We start from the raw sequence: 18,526 nt of genomic DNA on the forward strand, positions 1-18,526 counted from the left end.
GGTCATTTTTGCCCTTGTATTTGTAGGGCTGGGTCACTCTGGTACTTGGCAATACCCAGTGAGGTGCTACCTTGTCCTCCAGAAGTTCAGCTTTTGTTTTCCTTTATTAAAGGATAAATCTCTATCATCTAGAATGTCTTCCAGAGAACTTAAAAAAACCCGCACGCTGACAGTAACCCCCCTTGAGCTCTCTGCATGAATATGCTGCCAGCCCACTGTAATTAGGCTGGAAGTTGTGAACATTATTCCCTTTCATTTTTGTGAAGTATCATTTCAGACGGCCACTGGAGATAACGTAAGCGCCAGCTCCATTCCCTCATTATCTCCTTATGTAGCACCAGCAGGAGGGATCACTTGTGTTAACAACTTGCTCTCGTGTCTTGTTTCAGCGCTATCAGCAGCCGGCAGCTGGGGAGCACCTCCGTTTAGATAGCTCACCTCCCGGAGAAGCAGCCTGGCGTAGCTGCTCGGGAAGCGAAACCCCGCCGAGGGTATATCGAGCTATAGAAACCCTGGGGACTTCAAAGAGCAGGCACAGCGCTGCCACGACGCCAGCCCTGCGTCGGCCGGGCCTGGCTACGGTGACTCGTGCGGGCAGACGTTCGGGGCCAGAGCCCGCATGCCCACGTCTGCAGGGGATTCCTGCCTGGGAGGACATGCTGCTTGTGGTCCTGTTTGAAAACCTCCATGCCCAGGAAGCCCTCGGGCCTCACCCCCGGGCACTCAGAGCCTCCCTGCAGAGCAGCTGTGAGGTGCAGGCTGGGCCCAGCTGGCATGCTGGGCCCTGGCCACCCGCTGGGCCCCTTTCTGTCCGCCCCTTGTTGGCGGCAACCTGTTGGAGCTCAGCCAGGCAGCGCTGTAAGGAGATGGGCGCCAAAGCCGGGGGACAAGGCCCGGCGGTTGCACCGAGCCCCTCGGCTTCAGGCAGGGTGAGCAGCCTCCTTCCCCGGGTGCCTGCCCAGAGGGACAGGTGACACGGGAGGCAGCCTTCCTTCAGTGCTCACGCTGGGGGGGGGGTGAGCAGGCGGGGGGGGGGGGGGGGAGGGGGACACGACGACAGAAGAGGAATATGTATGTGGGGGTCTCACCTTAAACACAGCACCCTGCCCTTCCCCCACACCCTACAACAGGAAGCGCAACAAGCGCTTGCAAAGCGCCCTAAGTGTGTCCCTCTCGGCTCCCCTCCTCCGCGGCCCACCCGGGAGAAGACTACACTTCCCAGAAACCCCGCGGGGCGGTGCAGCCGGCCCGGCTCGCCCCGCCTCCGCCCTGCCTCTGCCGCCTGGCATCACGGTCCCTGTAGTCTTCGCGCGCTCCCCGCTCTCTTCCCCACGCCGGGCCTTCGCGGCGGAGAAGACTACCGTTCCCGAGTGCCCCCGCAGCGCCGCGCCTGCGCCGTTAGCGTGGAAGTGCGAGAGGCCGTTGCGTTGCGGGCAACGGCTAAGGCAGCGAAGAGGCTGTAAGCGGCGGCGCCGGCGCCGGCGGCTTCCGCGTTTGCCCGGGGGGGGGGGCAGGCGGGGGTGGGGGTGAGGAACGGCGGCGGCGGCAGCGGGGGGCGCTCGGTGGATGGGCGGTTGGCGGACGGCACCGGTGGCATCTGTCAGGCGCCGGACGTTAGCCGGGGCGCAGAGGATGAGCCTGTGAGGGCGGAGGAGCGCGGGTGGGGGTGAAGCCCGGCCAGAGCAGAGCGATGTCCCAGCCTCAGCAGCAGCAACAGCCGCCGCCGCCGCCGCCGCCGTCTCCTCAGCAGCAGCCGCAGCCGCCGCCTCCGGCCGCCTCCAAGAAGCGGGACCGGCGCATCTTCTCGGGCACCTGCCCCGACCCCAAATGCCAGGCGCGGCTCTTCTTCCCGGCCCACGGGCCGCAGAGCAGCGGCAGCATCGAGTGCACGGACTGCGGGCAGCGCCACGAGCAGCGGCAGCTGCTGGCCGTGGAGGAGGTGACGGACCCCGACCTGGTGCTGCACAACCTGCTGCGAAACGCGCTGCTGGGCGTCAGCGGTGCCGGCCCGCCCCGCAGGAACACCGAGCTAGTCAAAGTCATGGGCCTCTCCAACTACCACTGCAAGCTCCTGGCCCCCATCCTGGCCCGCTACGGTATGGATAAGCAAACTGGCAAAGCCAAGCTCCTCACCGAGATGAACCAGGGAGACATCTTTGACTGCTCCCTCTTGGGTGACCGCGCCTTCCTCATTGAGCCAGAGCACGTTGAAACCATCGGTTATGGAAAGGACCGCTCTGGCAGTCTCATCTACCTGCACGACACCCTGGAAGACATCAAGAAGGCCAACAACAGTCAGGAGTGCCTCATTCCTGTCCACGTGGATGGAGATGGCCACTGCCTTGTCCACGCAGTCTCGCGGGCACTTGTTGGCAGGGAACTGTTCTGGCATGCTCTGCGAGAGAATCTAAAGAAGCATTTTGAGGAGAATCTGAGTCACTACAAGGCGCTCTTCCATGACTTTATTGATGCAGCAGAGTGGGAGGACATTATCAACGAATGTGACCCTTTGTTTGTTCCTCCAGAAGGGGTGCCAATGGGCCTTCGGAATATTCACATCTTTGGTCTGGCCAACGTGCTTCACCGGCCTATCATTCTGTTAGACTCCTTGAGTGGAATGCGAAGCTCTGGAGATTATTCAGCAACGTTCCTCCCTGGTCTGATACCCCTAGAAAAATGCATGGGAAAAGATGGCATGTTGAACAAGCCAATCTGCATTGCATGGAGTAGCTCAGGACGTAACCATTATATTCCTCTAGTTGGAATAAAAGGTGCTGCTTTACCTAAACTGCCTAGGAAGCTACTTCCTAAAGCCTGGGGAGTTCCTCAAGACCTCATCAAAAAGTACATCAAGTTAGAGGAGGACGGTGGTTGTGTTATTGGAGGAGACAGAAGTTTGCAAGATAAGTACTTGATGAGGCTCGTTGCTGCAATGGAGGAGGTTTTCATGAGTAAACACGGTATCCATCCCAGTCTTGTAGCTGATGTACATCAGTATTTCTACAGAAGGACTGGTGTAATAGGAGTCCAGCCTGAAGAAGTCACTGCAGCTGCCAAAAAAGCAGTAATGGACAACCGCCTTCACAGGTGCCTCATCTGCGGGGCCCTTTCAGAGCATCATGTTCCTCCGGAGTGGCTGGCTCCTGGGGGGAAACTATATAACCTGGCAAAAAGTACCCATGGCCAACTAAGGCCTGACAAAAATTACAGTTTTCCCCTGAACAGTTTGGTGTGTTCTTACAACCCCGCAAAGGATGTGCTGGTACCAGACTATAGCCTGAGTAGTTTGACTGCTTGTAACTGGTGTCATGGTAACTTAGTGCGTCGTGTCAGAGAAGATGGATCTGTTTTGTATTTGGATGGAGACAGAACTAATACTAGGTCTACGGGTGGCAAATGTGGCTGTGGATTCAAGCACTACTGGGAAGGTAAAGAATATGATAATCTCCCTGAAGCTTTTCCTATTACTCTAGAGTGGGGTGGAAGAGTGGTGAGAGAGACAGTCTACTGGTTCCAGTATGAAAGCGACACATCTCTGAACAGCAATGTGTATGACGTTGCCATGAAACTTGTTACCAAGCACTTCCCTGGTGAATTCGGTAGTGAGATTCTTGTTCAGAAAGTTGTCAACACAATATTGCATCAAACTGCCAAAAAGAACCCTGATGATTATACCCCTGTAAATATTGATGGTGCTCACGCCCAAAGAGCTGATGATGTACAGCAAGGACAAGAGTTAGAGTCGCAACTTCCAACCAAAATTATTCTGACTGGACAGAAGACAAAAACTTTGCACAAGGAGGAGCTGAATATGAGCAAAGCTGAAAGAACTATTCAGCAGAACATTGCAGACCAGGCTTCCGTAATGCAAAAACGGAAAAGTGAAAAATTGAAACAAGAGCATAAAGGGCAACCTAGGACTGCTTCTCCTGGGGCTGTTCGTGAGGGGCCATCATCTGCACCTGCTACACCAACAAAGACCCCTTATTCTCCAACATCTACAAAAGAAAAGAAAATTCGAATAACCACAAATGATGGGAGGCAGTCAATGCTCACCCTAAAGTGCACTACCACCTTCTTGGAACTACAGGAAAGCATAGCGAGAGAATTTAATATTCCTCCATATTTGCAATGTATTCGCTATGGCTTTCCTCCTAAAGAGCTTCTGCCTCCCAAAGAAGGCATGGAAAATGAGCCCGTTCCTTTGCAGCATGGTGACAGAATTGCCATAGAAATCCTCAAAGGTAAGGAGGAAGGCAGGCAGCCCGCTTCGGCACACGCAGCCCATGCTGTGAAGCATGAAGATGTTGCTGTGACTAGTAAAATCTCATCAAAGGAACTGCAAGAGCAAGTCGATAAGGAGATGTATTCTCTCTGTCTTCTAGCAACACTAATGGGTAAGGCTGACTTCAAGTTATACTTTAAAATTGTATTTTTAAGTAGAAAATAACATTTTTCAAACTGTAGTTACATACATGTCTTTTTTTTTTTCTGTTCTGTAACCATGGAGAAGGTTAGTTCCTTTATTCCTCTATTAGAAGAACATTTAGTGTGCTGTCAGTGATTTGTTGAGTGTTGTGACTTTTTAAAATGTGTATACGAGATAATTGTTCTTTCTTTGCTACAAAGTCCTCTCTTAAAAATTGCTGTTTAGAAGTTGTTGCATTTCCTCTGCTGTCTGTCTCTCTGTTTGTTTTTCCTGTCTCTCATTAGGCAGATATCTGATGTGTATGTGTGTGAGCTACATGCTCTGTTTTTTCCTACATCTCCCTCAGGTTTCAGGAAATAAATTCAGAGCAGAGGTGAGAAGGGGACGCTGTGTCTGCTCATTGGAAGTTTGAGGACCAAATTCTCACCTTTGTAGTAGGATGAAGTTCTGGCATTTCTCCCCACAGGGAGTTGTGTTGGTTTAAGCAAATCAACACAACGTTGTCTCCTTAGCTAATCTGCTAATTTTAAGTGAAGATCCGGTCTTTTTAAAGAGCTGTGAAAAGTATTACTTCAGAATGTAAGCAGAGGAGAAACTGCAAGAATCTAAACACATATTTGAATCCCAAAGGTGGACATAGGGTTGCAAAGCTATGCTTATAAATTGTCAGTCATGTAAATCTGACTAACTGTTATTAATTCAAGATGAAAGGATTTTTCTCAGGTGCCTGTGGTTTTTATTTTCATATTTGGACTCAGGAGACTTGGACCTTTGTTTGTGTACTTTCTTCATCAGGTTTCACAGTTCTTGCTGCTTACAAGCAGGAAGTAGAACAGTAATTATCATACATTTAGCTCTATGAACCAGTTGAATAGTAATGTTTACAGGTTTTTTTGTGGGAGCCTTCTCTTTTGCTGGAGGGATTTGGTGTGGCTAAAGCATGTGATGTTTTAGAAACGAAACAATTACGTAATCACAGAGTGGTATATCAGAAGTTCGTAAAGCAGAACTTTGATTCTTTTCCAAGCCTGATTGTTTACTCCCGTGTCTCTTGCAAGATAGTGTGCTGAATCACTAGCTACCTCGTCACACTGACATTTACACCGCAGTTCCAAAGTGCAGGAAAAGGTTAGATTTAAAAGCTGTCTTAATTCTGAGGTGAAGCTTAAAAGAGTGCTTTCCTGTTTTCAGGAAATACTGCTGAAAGTGTAGTTATTGGCTTACAAAAAACTCTGACATGCTTTAAAAGTATCTCAGTTACTTCAGCATTAAGGTGTGTCATTTTTTTTACAGGTGCTTACGCATAAACTGTGAGCTGATCTTGTATTCAAGAATCAATTTTTGTCTTTGATTCTCACTGCTGTTAGATTCTGCTTTCGAAGCACAGATTAGAATAGAATTTACCTCGCCCTTCTCTGACTGCATCCATTTTGCATTACTAATAGAAGTAAAAGTGGCAGCAAATGATAAACCAACCACTTATAACAACTTATGCAGCTACTGAATAAGATGCTATTTTTATGTAATCACTTTTCTCATCGGGGCTTCATTTTCCTTTGAAGCTACTTGTGGAAAAAATCTAGACAGTTGACTATTTACAATTGTGATTTTTCAGTGGGGAAACAAACTCTAAGAAACTTCCTAAGTCCTTGCACGTTCTGAAGAGTGTTGAGGTGGCAGTTCCTCAAGATGGTATATTCAGCCTTTTTGGGACAAGAAGCTTCAGTGTTTCTCAATGACATTTCTGTACTGCTAAAACACAGTGCTGCAAAGTTCTGAGAGTCAGCTTATCCTGCATGCTCTTGCTGTAACTTTGTTCTGCTGAAAACATTCATCTGATACAGTCAGATTAGAATGTGTAGAAGGGAGATGCTGTTGAAATAGCTCGCTGGACCAGACACAATTTTCTGTTTTTTCCCCAATGCCCATAGTGAAAGTGTGTCTTCAAACACCTATAACTATTCATTCTGGATGCTTAAAAGCTTTTCTTTCATACAGGGTCTCCTGTAGGCTGACTTGATGCTTCTTTTGTATTTCAATTACTGGAATTTTTCTTTTCTGGTCTCAGCTAGTTAACTTATTAAAATTTTAGACCATGTTCTTTAATTTTTCTGTATATAATTTAAAAATAAGCCCTGGGAAATTAGATACTGTAATTTCTGGACCACTTGACATATTATGCGTGATTTCTTGTAAAGCTTTCTCCTCTTTCTTTGTTTAGCTCAAAATACAGAATTCCATAGGGAAATGACTAAAGGAATTGTAATTTTACATTAACATAGTTAAAACATTGTATTTTTAAACAGATGTAATTACACCCATGCAGAAGCACTCTGGATATGTGCAACCCAAGTATGAATCTATTTTGATTGGTTTGTTTTGCATTGATGAATTCGTCAGTGCACAAGAAATCAAAATAGCCAGGTTTAAATTAAATGTATTAATTGATACCAGGATTTGCTTGGAATTAAACAGCTTGGTTTTAAGCCAGCTATAGTTCCCTGTAACCTATGTTTATCAACTGAGCTCTTGATTTGTTTTGCACTTCTGTGTGTCCTCTCTGCTGTATGAAGTGACGGTCTTGGGCTTCCACTGGTGTAGGTTAGTCTGCACCTGCTCTTTTTCTGCAGTGTATGAGGCATGCTTGTGGGTAGGATAGTCTTCATTTGTTGCCATACCTTAATGTTGTGGGGCTGAGGTCTGGTCTGAGGGAGTGTGTACTGGAGTGGGAACAGTGTGGAGAATATAATCTCTTTGATAAATGTAGTGTCTTGAGGGAGTTTTTAATCTAACGAAATGATCACCCAAATTAACTTGTGACCGATAAACATCTTACTGCCATGGTAAACAAAACCAAAACAAACAGTAAAACCCAACTAGCAACAAAAATGTGCAAACCTCAAACGTAGTTTAGTTGAATCACACACACTAGTTCCTCTGATCTGGGGAAGTCCAGTTGTAATTGTGTTTTTTTTTGGTGTTCCAATCAGACATCTCTTTATCAAAACGGCATCATTAGTTTGTGTTTCTTTCAGTGGCTGATGCTTTTGTTTTGTGAGCCCTGCTCTCCATACTTTTCTGCATGTAGTCCTTGTTAGTGTTGCATAAAAGGCTATTTAAACAGTGATGCTTCTCTTGTGTAAGGCTTGAAAAATCATGCCCAGAGCAAACAGGGAATCTGTCCTTGGAGAATGCCACTAATGTGTAAAACTGGGCTTCTTCTAAAAGCCTGGTGGTTGTCTTGTGGTAGAGAAGGGAGCCCTTCAAATAAGAATGGATTGCTAGATGCAGTAGCAGTATAGGAATCCATAGTATGGAGTCAGCCACTGTGTGCCTGCTGGCTGTGGCCTCTCCAGGCTTCGGCAGACTGACGACTGTATTCTGTTACTTATCAGTGTAGTGGTTATTTTGATTCCTGTGGGCAGTTTTTAAACCATCAGGAAGACTTGGGGGAAAATGAAGAGCCACAGCAGTGATGCTCTGGAGCCATTGTGTATAGGGATGTGCATTTCAAAATGTAAATGAGAATAAGGATGCAGGGTAGCAGTGAACCCCTTTTGAAATAACAAAAACATTAGTGAGAATGTTATCAGTAGTAATTGTCCTCCCTCCATGCAGCTGTTTGAAGAAGAGGGAAAGCTGTGGCAATAGTGGGGAGGAAAAGAGAATGCTCCTTTTAAATTTATTTTTTAATTTTTTTTTTTTAGTGGAGTCAGTGAGAGCTGGAGAGGAGCTTCAAATTTATTAGCAAGTCAGTAGACAGGAGTTATCAGCATAAAGTCAAAAGACAAGACCTCCCTCTTCAGTAGATCATGGAAAATAAGAAAGAAGAGTAGTTGGTTTGTTACCCGGATGTTCTTGCTAGGAAGTGAAGGCCAAATCTGTGAGCTTCATGTGCAAATGAATGCAATGAACCAGAGCATATATGGTTCAAGGGAATGCACTTAAAATTAATCAGATTGTATAGGTCTCCTGTCTTTAAAATGTCTAAAGACAAAACGTGATGAAAATGCATTCTACCTTTTTAGAGAGAATGGGGACTTGAGTAACACCTGAAGTGGAGAGGTGAGCGACAGAATCCTTCTGGTGGGGGGACAGATGAGCAGGGGAGTGTACGGAGTCCCGTTCCTGTCGGGCAAGGGAAACAGAAAAGTCAGAGAGTGGCTTCAAAGGGTTTGGGTTTCAAAGCATAATGTAGCACATAATGCCACTGTCACAAGGGTGAAACATTTTCTCACCTGAAACAGGTGGGACAAGAGAGTAGGCACAGTTACCTTGTGGGATATGCAGTAAAGAAATGCAAGGAGGGATTTAGATGTGCCCTATATTCGGTATGTGGAAGCTATTAAAAATAACTTTACTTTTATTTTGCTCTTAACAGCAAGCAAAGAAATATTGGTGGGTAATATTTTACAGCCTCACACATTCCAACTATCTCTATTCCAAGTAATAAGTGTATCCAGTTAACTTTAGTTGATGATTTACATTCTCCAATTTTAATAGAAAATTGAGAGACATGGTTATTGAGATTTTGATGTCTAAAGAAGGGTCCAATTTCTATTTAAAGTATCTCAGTATGTTCCCTGAATGTTTGATATAAAGTGGGAAAAACAGTTTCTTCTGAAAATGTATACACGCAGTAGTTGTTTCTGCATCCGGAGAATGGAATTTATCAGTACTTTTTGTTTGTGCTACTTTGACAGCTACATCACACGTCACTTCTCTGAAGCAGGTAAGTGGTTAGCAAAATGAGGAAAAGGGTATAGGTAAAAATGCAGATCTGATCAGCAGGTGCTCTTAGGTCACTGATATCTTGTAACTGTAACCCAATTTTTCTGTTCATTATATTCCTTTCCTTACATAGTCTAGGTTTGGTTGGGTTTTTTTTCGCCTCTCAGCAGCATTTAAAGTTGTCACATTTCAATGCCATTTTTGGCATCTTTGAAAAATGCCAGTTACACAGGACTGCTGGGGCCTCACAGTTGGTATTTTGTTTCTAACTCTCAAGAAAAGCAATGTACAGACACAGCTTCTATGCAGCTGCCTGTGTGGACATTTGTATCTCAGCTACAGTATAAAGTCTGCTGTATGGCAGCTGTGAAATTGAGATCTGATTTTTGAGAAGCTGCAGGGATATAGAATGGAGGGTTTAATGTGCAAAGGTATGTGCTTGAATTTTGGAAGTGTGTTAGTAATTTCCTAGTTTTATGTTGAAAGCTTGGGTAGGAGGGGAATGGAGACTCATGGGTAGGGACTGGCAAAGAACCAGGAGCTGCAGCTTGGATCAAATCAAATTTGGGAACCTTTGTACTAGAACATGTAGGATATTTCACTGCAGATGGTGGTATGTTTTCCTGAAAGTTTCTCAGTGTCCTGGGCTCCTGTTCTATAAATTTGCAATAAAAATTCAAATTCTTAATTGCATAGAAGAGAGTGAGGATTCAGCTTTTAATTCAAGGAGTTACATTTTCAGCTATTGTCTAATGTTAAAATATGACTGTTTAATTCTGCTGATGGTGTTTGATTTTTACAGGAGAAGATGTTTGGTCTTACGCAAAGGGGCTTCCTCAGTTGTTTCAGCAGGGTGGAGTATTCTACAGCATAATGAAGAAAACCACAGGTATTTTTTGTTTTTGTTTTTATCCCTTCCTTCCTCTGTTTTCAAATCTTTAAAATTGTAAATTGGTATTGAGTCACTTGTAAGCATAAATATATTTTTATTTTATTACCATGGTACATTTTCATTTTCATAATATTGTAGAATTCCTTATGCTCCCTCAGAGAGCCTAAGACTAGGGAATCTGACTAAGACTAGTTCATTCAACTTAAATCTCTTCTTTTCTGAAATTTTCTCTACAACCATACATCTCCATTTAAACTTCCTGAATTGTACGAACAACTTCATAAGTCAACTGATTATTTATTTATTTATTAAAATTTTTTTCCCTGGAAGGATCAAACAAAGAGAAGATCATAGGACCTATTCCTGTTATACTTTAAAACACTTACTGGATAAGCAGTTCATCTTTCTAGTGTGCTTCTGAGTAGATATTTTATGCAAGGGTACTGCATGTTTTAAATTTAAATGGTTGGTTAAATTTGTCTTTCGTATTCCTAAAATTGTTGTTCAAAAGCAAAGCTGTCCATTCCCTTCTTGCATTGATAAATGTTGCATCTTGGACTACGTGCAGAATAACCAAGCAAGTAGTTAGAGTATATTTGATTTTTAGACGGCTTTACAAATACTACCTACAAAGAATAACGTCTGTTTCCTTAGAGAAGAAAGTACTATTCAGTTATTTTTCTCTCATTAAAAGTTTATTTTCTTATTGAAGTCTTTGCATTCATAGTTTAGCTCTTGTGGTTTCATCTGTAACAATGGTTCCTTTGCTGCTTTCTTACTGTTTGATTTCTTATTAGGCAGTTTTATCAACCTTAACTTAATCTTGATTATTTCGGGAAACAGGTATTTTACCATGTAATTTCTGTTCTGTTTGCAGGAATTAAAATGTGTGGTATGCTCGATGCCCACTACCTCTCACTGAATTATTAGCCTGAGTAATTGAATTAGCATGCAAGTGTTTTATAGCAGATCTGTTTCCTTTTAGTTTTCTTTCTTTTACTATGCTTGTACAGTGAGGACTGGTATATTGTCTGTGGCAAGTGAATTAGCTTAAACAGTGCCTGATGGAAAGGACATTTTGGACCGATTAATGACTAGCCAGAGTTGAGAACCTGAAATGAATCCAAGGGATTTTAACCCAGCTGGTCATTAACTCTCAGAAAAAGTCTGACTTAAAAGTCATTTTTGCCAACTGACAGTGTAAGAACTAAGGCTGTGGGAGATGATATTCTGTATTTGAAGATTACTTCATTTCTGTGTGTGCAGGTATTTTATACTGCCTTGGTAGGTAGAATTTCAGCATTAACATACTTGCATGATTTTAACATTCTATGAACCACTAAATTTCCACATTAACAATTACAGTGTGCAACAATCTAACTATTCTTTTCACTTAAAGAAGCTCCTTAACTATTTGTGATATTTTAGTTAATGTAATAATGCAGCTATTATACTGGACATCTGGAACAAAGCTTTATATCAAGTGTGGGTACTGTTAATAAATCGAAATTTGATTTAGTAGATCTTAAGATCTTATTTTGAGATTTCAGGATTGCAATTTCAGAGGCAGTTTTGGTCTATCATAGAAGCTGTTACAGCTCTTTTGCAAATGCAGGTTGAGCTGGTAAATTATGTAGTTAAAATATGTTCTGCAGGCTAAGTTAGACGGGTAGGTGTTTGGGGTTAAATTTTGTTCTGTGTGTGTTTTGTCTGTTTGGTTATTGGTTCCCATGGATATATAAAGAAAGGAGCTACGTGTCTGAAGTTCTCGAAATAAAATCTCATCTGTAGATTCTCTGCAACTGTAAAAGTGTGTGCATCAGAAGCTGTGGAGGTTGAGTGAGATTGGTCAGTTGGTTCATCAGTATAAAAACAGTTTAATAATGTTTCAAATTGAGTGACCTTTTTCATTGATGCCCAGAATACTTGTTTGACTGCATTGCATTTGATAACACAGAAATAGGATTTGCTTGTTGTGTTTCTTCCCTTCTGCATAATTTCTGGTGTTTTTCTTCAAGAATTGTAAGAGAATATGAGGAAAAATCCTGTTAATTTACCTAGTCCTGGCACTTTTTAAAAAGTGGGGGTTTTTTGTCGCTCTCCTTGCATAGCTGATAGAACTGAAGAGTGTTGTTGCAGCCAAGTTTTCATCTGCAGGTAGATTTTAACTTGCAGAAAGTCGTCATTACTAAAGTGATACCGTACAGCTTTTACCACGGCCTATATGGGACAGAGTTGAAAGAGTTATTTTGTATTTTGTGATGATAAACTGGAAAACTCAATGTTGCCTATTTTTGACACAGAGCAGCTTCAGAGCTTAAATTTGTCTAGTGAACTCTCAATTTTAGCAGATCGGTCAAATTGTAAGTGGGACAATGAAACAAACAGCAGATCAAAAATATTATGCCTCATGTTTGTTTTGTAAAGGTTAATAGTTATAATCTCCAGGACTACTAAACATAGTAAGCTTGAAACACTTTTGTTTATCTGGCAACACTTCCTCTCTGAGAAGAAGACAGATAGCAAATTTGAAATTCCTCAGGCTTAGCAGCAGTTGTACACCCTGAAATCCTACTACAATTCGAACTAGTATGGAAGTGGTCTTAAATAATACTTCTCCAGATGGACAGTGATTTGAAACATGCTCTTTGGCAGTTTTCTGGTTATGTTTGTTTTTGTGTAGTTTTGGGGCGGGGAGTGGTGGTGGTAGTGATGGGGTTTGGCTTGCTTTGTGTTACTGCAAGCATATACTATTTCTTTAACTCCTGTTGTATTAGAACTGCAAGTCCCATCAAGGTGGTTATTTTATCTAGTAATACTACAGTCCTGTCTCTTCATTAGAATCACCATAGAAGGCAGCAGCATCTTAGGGGTATACTGTGATTGCTATCATACGGCATACAAGCCTAAATTGTTTTTCTCCCACAGTAGTAAGTTTCAGTGTGTTTGTTTTTACATACTTGATGCAGTAAGTTTAAATACAATAATTACTGTGTATTCAGAGCATGCCTTAAAATATATTAGCACTTTGAATAACTTTTTCTATCTTTATAGGTTTGGCTGATGGCAAGCACTGTACTTTTCCACATCTGCCTGGTAAAAACTTCGTGTACAATGCAGCAGAAGACAGATTAGAGCTGTGTGTGGATGCTGCTGGGCACTTCCCTATTGGTCCTGATGTTGAAGAGTTGGTTAAAGAGGCCTTAAGTCAAGTACGAGCAGAAGCTACTTCAAGAAGCAGGGAAGCAAGTCCTTCACATGGAATGCTGAAGCTGGGTAGTGGTGGAGTAGTGAAAAAGAAATCTGAACAACTACATAACATAACTGCATTTCAAGGAAAGGGCCACTCCCTAGGAACTGCATCTAGTAGTCAACAACATGATCAAAGAGCCAGGGAAACACCACTTTTAAGAAAGCATAGCACAGAAACGGACTTCAGTCCTTCTGCTAAAATTGAGCCTTCTGTATTCACAGCTGCTTCTGGTAACAGTGAGCTTATCCGAATTGCTCCAGGAGTTGTGACAATGAGAGACAGCAGGCAGCTTGACCCCACTTTGATTGAGGCACAGAGAAAAAAGTTGCAGGAAATGGTCTCTTCTATTCAGGCTTCAATGGATAGACATTTGCGGGATCAGAATACAGAGCAGTCAGCATCAGTTGATCTATCTCAAAGAAAAGTAGAGGCAGTGAGTTCAACTGCTAAAACTGAGAGCTTTCAGGCGGGTTTACCCGAATCGTTTTCTGCACCAGGTGGTACTGAACACTTGAATACCGAATCAGCTGATGGTAACATGGTGAATTCTGTGGGAACAACATTCCCTGCAAGGTCTAAAGCACAAAAGGGAAATTCTGTTGAGGAGCTTGAGGAAATGGATAGTCAAGATGCAGGAATCACTAATGCAACTGAGCCAATGGATCACTCTTGATAGGTTAAAATCTAATAAGGGTAGAAGAAATTACTGTTCAAATGTAATGTTTATTGGCTGGGCCACACAAAGTGATTAGTTATTAAATCTTGTATGTATGTCAAAGATTATATCATCTTATTCAGTGCATGATAAGCGTGTGATTGGCAATAGCTTTCAATATTACCATACTGCTGCCCAGGCTGGCTCTGTTACCTGTAAATTAGTTATTAGGAAATGCACTGAGATGAATATCTGCTGTAAATGTGGGTTCTTGAAAATTCTTTGTAATTTTTAATTCCTTAAACGTCTTAAAATTTAAGCCCATGCAAGGTTCTTACCATGCTAGTTTAAGGTTACTGGAAAGGCTAGAACAGGCAAAACTAGAAACGTGACAAAGTTAATCGTGTCCCAGGTACTTAATTCCACTCAAAAATACACTATAAACATGAATTATACATAAATGTCAAAAAGCAACTGAAACTAAACTGCTAAATTTGATAATGCAGCATATACAGTACTTTAATTACAGTGTGCTGGCACTTCCTCCCATTTAAAAACTTTCTCATTCATACAGCTGTATATGCGTGTCAGAAATCTTGGAATAAGTGTAACTTTAGTAAACTCTCTAATTTCTGCATATTGTCAGTTTAAGCAAGTTAGAAAAAAGGCTACTTAGTGTATGATGAAGATAAAGTGAATGTGGTGTGGTTATGCATGGCTGTCTGAGCCAACACAACCATTTTGGTGCTCTGTTAGTAAGTGATAGCATGTTTTTGTTTCCTCCCAAATACCGAGCTGGTCAGATGTTGTACGACTTTTAATACAACTACAGGAGAGAAGTTGGCAATTGCAAGAAACAACAAATGTTCAATGGCAAATCCATTTCTTTTAAAAGACTTTGATTACTACCATTGGTTAGTAATGGCAAAAATTAAATAACAGCTGTCCTCTTCAGAGCAAATTAACAATTTATTGGAAGGAAATGACTCTCTAACATACATTATCCTAAAGTGTTCAGTGATAATTGAGCTTTTGGAAGCTCACTGTTTACTCAGTGGAACCAAAGGATACATGCTGTTTCAGTGTCTATAAAGACTACCCACCTCTATTAGCCTCACTTCAGTTTGTAATGCAGATTTCCGTGCATCAGTGATAATATAGCTGGTATCCACTTAAGTAGCGTGTTCATCAGACCTGCAGTGCTAGTATTTAAGAAGCAGCCATTGTGCTTGCTCCCTAAGGATGGAATGTGTATCTGATACTGCACTTTGCTTCCTATCTTCATAGTCATATTTACATGCACTATTGTTGCTTCCTCTAATGGTAAAATAACATTGAATGGATGAAAGATGTTAATACAGCTTCAAAGGAATTAAGAGCATTTAAATATTGAAGTCTGTGTTTGTGCACATGTGGGTTTTTACCAGTTCACAAATGTTGTTTGTATTGTATATGTTTGTATTCAGAAAAGTCTCCTCACTTTTTACATTTCTAATCACTTCAACAGTTCTAAGCATTAGTATGATAAAATGTCCCATGAGGGAGGATTTATTTTTGTATGCAAAAATTAACTGAAGCAAGTCACTTAAAGAATAGCCCCCATTTTGTCGAAGTAAATTAAATTGCCTCTGTTGGTTAACTTTTTATGTAGAGGGAATAAATATTTTATGATTTAGTACACTACTTATAGGTAAAAAATAAGAATCACCTTTTCACAAATAAATGAAAAATTTTAAGATCTCAAATTGCTAACCTGTAAGTTAGCAATTTGGAAGCCTGGAATGTATGAAGTAATTTGGCTCACCAGAACTGACCTTGCTGATGCACTGATTAACTGGCAAGGCTTACTCAATGAGAAACAGGATGCACATGCAGCAGCTGGAAGCCTGCCATGACTTCTGAAAACATTTAGTCTCCCATGAATCAGTCTAGCTGTCTGAAGGCTACTTCTATATAGAAAATGTTGAGTAGAGGCTTGTGCTTTGTCACAGTGTGAGGTTTAGAAAAGTATAGCAGTGGCATGTTCCTGGGAAGGAGTTTAAGTCAGGAGAGGCTGAGGGGGAGGAATCTCCTGGATCTCTTGCATTTTAGACAAGATAACTATCACTTAGACATTTTCAACCTTTTCTTTAGAAAAAGAAGTCTTCCTTGGCTGAAAAAAATATGGGCAGTGTATATGAGAGAATTTTAAGTTTGAAATACATTGAAATATTTATTGCACATCATCCTTATTTCAAGGGAAGATGCTTACTTCTTTCATGCCTTTCTGGTAAGACTACAGAAATTTGTGTGCCTTTTACTGTGTAAAGAGGAAGGCTTGGCTTAATTTTGACACACTTCCCATTTCAGCAGAAATTTGACATTTTCCTTCTTATCTAAATAGAAATAGATACAGATAATAGCTCTGTTTGACTCACCCTTAGTGTCGTCTCGGGTCCACTCAAGTCATGTAGATCAGAACTCTCCAGTTCCTAAAACAAAATGGTCTCAATAAGGAATGGTAAAATGGTGTCAAAATCACAAGATCTGCTGATGTGAATTCCTCTGGTGTAAAGCAGGATTGTGCATATTTCTTTGCAGTGTTCTTATTTCACGTAGCTTTCTCATGCATTTAAATATCAGTGTTTTTGAGAAAGATGGCTTTTGATACTCTCAAGTGAAGCTAAACTTCATCTACATGCCAGTGAGATGTATGACTGTACAGCAGAAGTGAAATAAAGAACACTGAAGTGTAAGTTTGAACAGATGTTTCATTTGATTGCTAGCAGTGGGTGCAAATGTAAGTTGAGGCAAGTCTGTGCGCCTGTCTTAGGAGCACCCATGTGCTTGTTAGATTTCCCTGTTGGAGTCAGGAAGATGGTGGTGGGGTACAAGGGCAGGGAAGATGTTGACTCATTGTGGATGTGAAGCCGTGTCAATAGGACTTCTCAAATAGCGTGAAGAGTGTCCCTTTCTCAAAAAAAACCCCAACTTCTTGTTACTGAATTGCCCGTGGACGGAGGCAGTGGTTCTAAATTGTTTTTGAGTACCTGCCTTGGTTACTTTCTTGTCTAGGGGCCAACCACCTTCTACACAGTGTCTCATGGCAAAGAAGACTTAAATTATTTGAAAATCCTAAACTTTACTATGGCTTAGTATGTTTAACCTAAATGAAAGATGATTACTGAAAATACAGGCCCAGTACAAAAAAAAAAAAAGAAGGAACTAGATTGCTGATGAGCCTATGGGAAACCTCAGGAGAACAGATCAGTTTTCCAGGCAAATGCAAGATTTTTACTACTTCATAGTAAGGTTGACTTTTTGATACTGCTGTTTCTCTGTGAATTGTTTGCCTTTCAGTGACAGAAAATAAATAGCAGCTTTTCAAATGAAATCATACAAATATGTTTGGGATGTCTTCACTGCTGTAGTCACAAAACAGCAATGTATATTGTTGGTTTTGTGGATCCCATATAGTTTACTAGTCTTCTGATAGATACAAAATGTGAGCTAGACGTTGCCTCCGACAGAATGCTCTAGCAGCGTCACAGAGGCACAGTGCCACAAGGCTGTATGCTAACAACCCTGTACAACAGGCATACTTTCAAGACCAAAATGCTTAATTTACAGTCTTTCGAAAAGTAGAATCTATTGTCGCTGTCACAGGTTAGCAGAGTTGCTTGCTACTTTTTCAATGCGCTGAAAATGCCAGGTAATAAAATTCATAGTATGCTTACAATTGGGAGAGCAATGCTTGATCTGAAATGTATGAAAAATGAACGATTTAAGAAGATGCCACTGTTATCTCTACATTGTTTGGCTCCCATTTTCAAATAGCAGAATCTACATGCTTTTGTAAAATAATAATAATATGAAGTTGATCCTTCTGTTAAAAAAACCACAACAGTAAGTGGTTTCTTTGTTTTGCTTGTGGATATCAGTTTAGCTTCTTAAAATTGAAGAAGTTGCTTAAGATCTTTAGAATGCAGGATTCCCTCTGAGCCCTTATGCCTGCGGTTGAGCAATAAAAGGTTGAAACGAGTGGTATTTTCAGAATTATTTTACGTTTAACGAGGATTATTGCCAAGAAATGAAAGAGTGCACTTTTAGGAGGGAATGCTATTTAAAATGTATAAATAAGAATTAAAATAGTGTATATATTTAGAAAACAAATCTTTTTAAACAGTAAGTGCTTTACATGTTGAATTAAAAATAAATTAGCATAGAAACTATACCATCTTCACAGTACTGGCTGTTACCCAGCACAGTTTGGTTTGTTTTATTTGTGATTGCTGTACTAATTATATTTGATTTTTTTATCTGTAATGTAACAATAGTGTATTATAACAGTATATAGTGTACTATACTACACTTCACTGTACAGTATTTGGAATTTTCTTTGATTGCTATATTAAAACTATAAGTTAAAACATCTGCTTTGGTTTTATAAGGTGCAACTTTTATCTAGCCTTTCACACATTAGCCTGTTTAATTAGCACTGATTTGGCTACAAAATGAATGAGTTGTAATTATATTAACTTCTGCATTCTACATATAAATTACATTATACTTGCATACATGAATACT

General features: G+C 41.4%; 1 protein-coding gene across 1 annotated transcript; it reads left to right on the forward strand.

Annotated features, from left to right (window-relative positions):
- The first annotated feature begins 1,680 nt into the window (after positions 1–1,680).
- VCPIP1 (valosin containing protein interacting protein 1) lies at positions 1,681–18,373 on the forward strand. Its single transcript, XM_050890798.1, has 3 exons — positions 1,681–4,397; positions 9,963–10,049; positions 13,107–18,373. The coding sequence occupies exons 1-3, from the start codon at positions 1,691–1,693 to the stop codon at positions 13,976–13,978; spliced, it is 3,666 nt and encodes a 1,221-aa protein (XP_050746755.1). The 5' UTR covers positions 1,681–1,690; the 3' UTR covers positions 13,979–18,373.
- Positions 18,374–18,526: the final 153 nt, after the last annotated feature.

The sequence above is a fragment of the Gymnogyps californianus genome, chromosome 2 (assembly GCF_018139145.2).
Source record: "Gymnogyps californianus isolate 813 chromosome 2, ASM1813914v2, whole genome shotgun sequence".
Classification (NCBI taxonomy): Eukaryota; Metazoa; Chordata; class Aves; order Accipitriformes; family Cathartidae; genus Gymnogyps; species Gymnogyps californianus.